The sequence below is a fragment of the Dendrobates tinctorius genome, unplaced genomic scaffold, assembly GCF_039654945.1.
Source record: "Dendrobates tinctorius isolate UK_male_01 unplaced genomic scaffold, ASM3965494v1 ptg000249l, whole genome shotgun sequence".
In the NCBI taxonomy this organism is placed as follows: domain Eukaryota; kingdom Metazoa; phylum Chordata; class Amphibia; order Anura; family Dendrobatidae; genus Dendrobates; species Dendrobates tinctorius.
In genome coordinates, this window is record NW_027361916.1 from 2,224,996 (window position 1) to 2,232,268 (window position 7,273).

Here is a 7,273-nt window from a genome sequence, read left to right on the forward strand (position 1 = left end):
ATTATTCACATCTTAGGCTGTGTTCCCACTGGCGCTGGGGTCTGCCAGGAGGTGATCCGTAATGGATCTGATCTCTTGGTAACTCCAGTTAAGGCTCCTGGAATGCCGGGATTCCGCCAGCCTTAGCTGGGGTCACCAGGAGGTCAGATCCATTACAGATCTCCTCCTGGCAGACACCAGCGCTAGTGGGAATGCATCCTTACTTTGCAATTTTTAAATAAACTTTGAAAATTATTTTTGTTTGAGTTATTCCATGTTATTTGCACATGGGCCTAAAAGGCCCCAGGTATGTGAAAGTGTAGATTTTTATGGTCATGCGTTCTAGGGTTAACCCACTGCTGAAACCTGGTGAAGTGGGCAGCTGGCTCTGAGGTATAGAGCCACTGCTGAAACTGGTGTTGAACTCTGTCTGCCCGGTATCCGCAGCAGAGTGAGATGGTGAAGGTGGCAGCTGGCTGAGGTGTCGAGCCACTGCGAAAAGTTAATCCGGTGATGCACTCTGCTGCCCGGTGCTGCAGCAGAGCAAGATAAGTGTTTTTGGTGTTTTCCCGTTTGTATATTTTCCTTGGTGTGTATTAGTACAGCGGTGGGGAACAGTGTCTGCATCACCCAGTTCCCTAGAAAGGGATAGGTGCAGGCTGAGTTAGGGACACAGGTATCCTGCTCGGCGACAGGTGAAGAGCCTGTATAGGGAACGCTAGGAGTGTTCAGGGACACTGCCTCAGGGGAGTGCAGGAGGTCTCCACGTCCCCGTTTCCTATTGCAGGGCCCACCATTGTAACTGTTTTCCCTTCCCCTTTGTCTTGTTGTTTGTTACCGGCCTGCGGGTCGTGTCACACAGGACAGTTACACGTGTTGGTCTTGTTGTTTTAGTTACCGAACTGCGGGTCGTGTCACACAGGACAGGTACATGTGACAGCCCCATAAGTCGCTCCATAGAATAGGCCCCACATGCTGCCCCATAAGATGCTCCATAATTATGCCCCCATATGCTGCCCCATAAGATGCTCCATAGATTATGCCCCCATATGCTGCTCCATAAGATGCTCCATAGAATAAGCCCCATATGCTACTGCTGCAAATAAAAAAAAGTGACATAATCACCTCTTGTCGCTGGGGGCCAGGTGCCGGTGTCCTGAGCAGGTGGGGACACCGGCAATCTATGGGGACAGATGCTGGTGTCAACGCTGGGTCAGGACCCGGCACCTGAGATATTCATCTGTCCCCATTCCAATGCTGCTCGCCGCTGTCTGCCGGGTCCTCTGTCAGTGGCCTTCAGGCAGCAGAGGGCGCACACTATCTACATCATCACACCCTCTGCTGCCTGAATGTCACTGACAGAGGACCCAGCAGACAGCGGCAAGCAGCGTTGGAACGGGGACAGGTGAATATCGCATATAGTTACCCCCTCCTGGCGTGGTCTCTGCAGCCCTGTTCTCTCATTCCTGCCTTCAGCGGTCACGTGGTATTGCTCATTAAAGTCATGAATATGCGCATATTCATGACGTTAATGAGTGGTACCACGTGACCACTGAAGGAAGGTGCCTGAGAGCATGGGACAAGCAGGGGGGCTGACACCTCCCGCTCCCCCTCCTCCGCCGACCTTCTGGCATTTATGACTCATGTATAAGCAGAGAGGGGGACTTTCAGCTAAAAAAAATGGGATGAAAATCTCGGCTTATACGCGAGTATATACAGTAACAGCAGTTACAATACCAAACTAGGGAAGTCCCTACAGGAGAAAAAACACAAGAATTATACTGTATTTTCACAGACTATCTATTCCTGACACTGGAGAGGCTTATAAACTTACCAAGTATATAGTTTGAGGTCTGGGAACTGCCAATATGTGGCTAGTTTTCTGACTGTTTCGGATAACATGATTCATGATTTTAGTTTTTCTTTGTCTAGTCTCGCTTGAATATAGGTCAATATTAAATAGTCTGCTGATGAATCACCTTTGGCGAGGACGATGAAACCCATAGAAATGAGAGGCTTGGAGAGTGAGTGTGTAAACGTCACCTTACCCTATATACTGAACTGTGGGATATATGTTTTTTCTATTAGTCAGCTATTGACTAACCTTCAGGGGGCAAATTATGGGTATAGTTTTAGATTTGGAATCAATTTTATAAATTAATAAAGTTTAGTTTTATCCTTTTGTCAGCAAACATGAGGAATGACAAGAGACAACGCATTTAAGAATATTCAATTTTGGTTAAAACTATTTCAACACTACGAACATAAAAAAGGCTTCTCTCCTATGTGACATCTCTGATGTTTATTAACACTTGATTTCCAAGTGTAATATTTCCCACATTAAGAAAATGAAAAAGGCTTCTTCTCTGTGTGACTGCTCTGATGGCGATCAAGAAGCACTTTCTGGTTAAAATATTTCTTACAATCTGAACAGGAAAAAGGCTTCTTCCCCGTGTGAGTTCTATGGTGATCAGCCAAATTTGATTTCCGGTTAAAACATTTCCCACATTCTGAACATGAAAAAGGTTTCTCCCCTGTGTGAATTATCTGGTGATTAACCAATTGTGATTTCCGGTTAAAACATTTCTTACATTCTGAACATGAAAAAGGTTTCTCCCCTGTGTGAGTTCTTTGGTGCCTAACCAATTCTGATTTGTTGATAAAACATTTCCCACATTCTAAACAGGAAAAAGGCTTCTCCCCTGTGTGAATTCTCTGGTGCTTAACACAATCTGATTTACTGTTAAAACATTTCCCACATTCTGAACAGGAAAAAGGCTTCTCTCCTGTGTGAGTTCTAAGGTGACTAATAAGATGCTCTTTCTTGTTAAAACATTTCCCACATTCCGAACAGGAAAAAGGCTTCTCCCCTGTGTGAGTTTTATGGTGATTAACCAAATTTGATTTCCGGTTAAAACATTCCCCACATTCTGAACATGGAAAAGGCTTCTCCCCTGTGTGAGTTCTATGGTGACTAACCAATTGTGATTTCCAGTTAAAACATTTCCCACATTCTGAACAGGAAAAAGGCTTCTCCCCTGTGTGAGTTCTCTGGTGATTAACCAATTGTGATTTCCAGTTAAAACATTTCCTGCATTCAGAACATGAAAATGGCTTCTTTGCTTTAGGAGCAGTTTGTTTTTTAATGCCTGTTTTGTGACTTTGATTTTCCTTAGTAGTCAGTAATGAATCAGAAGATGGGACCTGTTTCATAGGATCAGATGACAGATCTTTGCTGTGAATGGATGATGGTATATCTGGAGTAATGGCATTCACTTCAGTTGTATCTTGCAGGATCTCAAGATCATTAGATTTAAAAATTGAAGATGTCAGCGGTCCTTCTGATCTCCTGGTACAGTCAACTGCTAAGATAAAAAAACGATTTTTTTAATAACATATCCTTGAGTTTTATATTTTTAAACATTTCTACTTAAACTGTCCATAAAAATGGCAAGCTATGTAAAAAACTTTAATTATTTACCAAGACAATGACAGTTCACAGTCTAATAGAAAACCTTGTTGGATGAGCCAGTAGTGTGTGGTGTTCAACTGTTTGTTCATTCTGCTTCCCAAATATCGAATAAAAAGAAACCAATCAATGTTATGTAGACGAAAATAATACCAATTCTTATCTCACAAAAAATAAGTCCCCACTCAGGTCCATAATTTGTCAATAGAAAAACAGATAAGGCAGGTTACAGTTACTGCAATAGTTAGGGTTACTTTTAGGTTAAAGTTAGGGTTAGTGTTATGCTAAAGTTAATTACTGTTAGGCTAAAGTTAGGGTTAGGCTAAAGAATTAGGCTTTTCTCAATTGTCTCCCCAATAATTTGGTCACGTCAGTCATGTCAGAGTTTTCTATTTCCGGAAAAAGAAATAAAAACAAATAAAATCACCCATCAGTTTTATAGTGCAGAGGAGGCTTATGCACTTTTTATGTTCTGACAGTGAAGAAAGTGCAACAACTACTACACCAGGATACCCCTATTTAAAACGCTGGTTGAACTTAACATGGGGGCTTGTGGGACCATTTGCAAAAACCGTTTCCACAATCATTGGTCAGCAAAAAGTTCTAAAAGGGGCAGTCAGGGGCTTTACACAATGGAGAGCTGCTTGTCCTTAAGTATAATAAAGATATTTTTATCCTGAGCTCGATCCACACAGATGCCACAAGGGCCACTGCAGACCAACAGGGATCCACTACTCCAAAACCTATGTCTGTCACTGACTACAACAAATATATGGGGTGTGGACCTTGTAGATCAGGTTCTACAGCCATACCAGGTATCAAGAAAATCATAGATCTGGTATAAAAAGTTAGTCATGTATTTGTTTCAGGTGGCCACATATAATTCTTTTGTGTTATACAAAAAAGCCGGAAATGCAGATACTTTCCTTGATTATCAGGAAAAGGTCACTGAAAATCTTGTTTTTGATAATTTTGTCCCCGCCAATCCTTTAGAATGTGAAGATGTGAGAAGACTCACTGAGCGACATTTTATTGCACTCATCCCAGTAACTGAAACAAGAAAGAACCCCAGAGAAGATGTCGTGTATGTTCCTAGAGAGGAATGAGGCATGATCCCCGCTATTATTACCCACAATGCCCATCACTGCCAGCCTTATGCCTCCATGACGGCTTTACAATCTTCCACACAGAACCACGTTTTTGAACTGTTTTGACATTCAAGCATTTGGTTTATTTAGTGACAGACACATTTGAGTAGAGCTGACTTAACAATTTCCGGGGGTAGGTGGGGGGAGGTCTCCAGAGACACAAGCCGGGCACAATATGTTATTGTGAGGCTTAGAGAAAAAATTACATCCAGCAAAATGTCACCGGCGATGGTGGCTCCTGCGCAGTAGCATCTATAAGTAAGAGATAGATGCTACTGTGCAGGCGCCGCCATCACCGGTGACATTTTGCTGGATGTAATTTTTTTTCTAAGCCTCACAATAGCCACAATATTATAGGCATTATCACCAATAATATCAATGCTATTATATGCATTATGTAATAATGGGGGCAGGTCAGTGAGGGATCAGCGACCTGTCATAAGCCAATACAGATGAATATGTAATCAGAGCACCACATAAAGCCCCGCCCACAGCCCCACCCACAGCCCCGCCCACAGAGCATGAGAGTTTCATTAACTGAAAACTACAAATACAGATTACACAACAGTAAACCAGAGTTGCCCTCATTTATGGTGGATCATTGGAGCTACTATGGATCCTGAGCAGAAGATTAGAGAAAATAATATTGCTCCCCATTTCAGGAGAGATTGTGCAGTAATCTGAATTTCTTAGGATCAAAAACATAATGTAATTTATGACGTGGAGAGAATCCATGACACCAGGGCTGGAGCCAACACATCTCCTGCAGGCGGGAATAAATGTATATTACAGCCCTCAGCCACGCACAGCTTAGAGATCTATCAGGGCACAGGTGGGATGTTTGTCCTGGAGATTCTCACAATCCTCCTTGAAGTTAGTTGGTTCTAATACAAATTGAAAAGTCAGGATAAAGGGAAACTCTGCTGTTATTGGACAGAAATTCACACTTGGCCTCACTGCACATTTACTGTTGTCGCTCATAAAAGGGAAGTTTGGCCAGAAAGACTGGACCTGGTCTTGTAGGGACCATGAGACATTCAGCAGCACAGAAGTGCCCTTTGGAATCCACGGTCTGTATGCAACAAGCTTCCTTTCCTACACAATTATTTTCTGAAAAACTCTCTGAATCTGTTGGCCCGCATGGAAACCTGGATTCAGGATTCTGACACTGTCTCTCCTGCTGCCATTTCCCATGGTGGCTTACAATTCTCCCATTCCCCGAGACTGACAAACAGACCTGGTGGTGGAGTCGGCATACTCCTGTCCCCACAATGGTCATCCATGGTTTCCAGGTCATCCCCCCAGTTCCATCACTCTCATTCCCTTCTTTTGAAGTCCACACCATCAGGCTCTTTCGTCCCCTCTCCCTCAGAGTAGCGGTCATATACCGGCCCCCAGGCTCACCCACCCACTTCCTGGACCATTTCTCTGCCTGGCTGCCGCACTTCAAGTCCTCAGAACTACCAACCCTTATCCTGGGAGACTTCAACATCCCCATTAACAGCCCCACTTCTACATCTGCATCCCAGCTTCTATCACTAACCACTTCTCTAGGCCTCTCTCAGCTCTCAACCTCTGAAACACACAAAGACGGTAACACCCTGGACCTGGTTTTCGCCCGGCTCTGCTCAATCTCCTACCTAGATAACTCACCGCTTCCCCTCTCTGACCACAACATTCTCTCCTTTACACTCACAAATCCTCGTTCACCCCAGCACCCTCCTACCTACCATTCAGTCAGAAATCTACAAGCCATTAACCCTCATACACTTTCAGACTCCCTACACTCATCATTGTCCCCAATCTCTTCTTTGTCCTGTCCTGATCTGGCTGTACATCACTTCAATGACACTCTTAGAAGCACCCTTGACCAAGTAGCTCCCCTCACCCTCAGAACCTCCAAACACAGAGTGAAACAGCCCTGGCTCACATCGCAAACTCGATTTCTCCAGCGATGCTCTAGGTGTGCTGAACGCTTATGGAGGAAAACACGCACACCAGAAGACTTCATACACTTCAAATTTATGTTAAGGACATATAACTCTGCCCTTCACCTCGCCAAACAGACCTACTTCACCACCCTGATCTCCTCACTATCCAACAACCCCAAGAAACTTTTTGACACCTTTCACTCCCTCCTCAGGCCAAAAGCACAAGCCCCTATCACAGACATTTGCGCTGATGACCTTGCCTCCCACTTTATAGAGAAAATAGACAATATCCGTCAGGAAATCCGCTCCCAATCACCAAATTCAGTGACTCCCATCCCTCCCTGCATTTCCCCTGGCTCACTCTCCACATTCGATCCCATCACAGAAGAAGAAGTCTCCAGGCTCCTCTCCTCTTCTCGTCCGACTACATGCACAACCGACCCCATTCCCTCACATCTCCTCCAGTCTCTCTCTCCAGTCGTCACAACTCACCTAACTACAATCTTTAATCTCTCCCTCTCCTCTGGCATCTTCCCCTCCTCCTTCAAACACTCTATCATTACTCCATTACTAAAGAAACCCACCCTCGACCCATCCTGCACAAACTACAGACCAGTCTCCAATCTCCCCTTCATCTCTAAACTCTTGGAGCGCCTGATATACTCCCGCCTTACCCGTTACCTCTCCACTCACTCCCTCCTAGACCCTTCACAGTCCGGTTTCCGCCCCCTACATTCGACAGAAAC

At 44.4% G+C, this 7,273-nt stretch overlaps 1 protein-coding gene across 1 annotated transcript; it reads right to left on the bottom strand.

The window, feature by feature from the left end:
- Positions 1 to 1,610: 1,610 nt before the first annotated feature.
- On the bottom strand, positions 1,611 to 3,992 carry LOC141063320 (uncharacterized). The gene is made up of 2 exons (XM_073557371.1): positions 3,962 to 3,992; positions 1,611 to 3,344 (listed from the first exon to the last, which is right to left on the bottom strand). Exons 1-2 carry the CDS (start codon positions 3,990 to 3,992, stop codon positions 2,320 to 2,322), a joined length of 1,056 nt encoding a protein of 351 aa, XP_073413472.1. The 3' UTR covers positions 1,611 to 2,319.
- Positions 3,993 to 7,273: the final 3,281 nt, after the last annotated feature.

Excerpts from the sequence above, each read along its gene's own strand:
- LOC141063320 (XM_073557371.1), bottom strand. The coding sequence starts at position 3,992 with ATGTTAAGTTCAACCAGCGTTTTAAATAGGG. Across the intron at positions 3,345-3,961 it reads AACCAGCGTTTTAAATAGGG|CAGTTGACTGTACCAGGAGA; the intron begins GTATCCTGGTGT and ends TTTTTATCTTAG.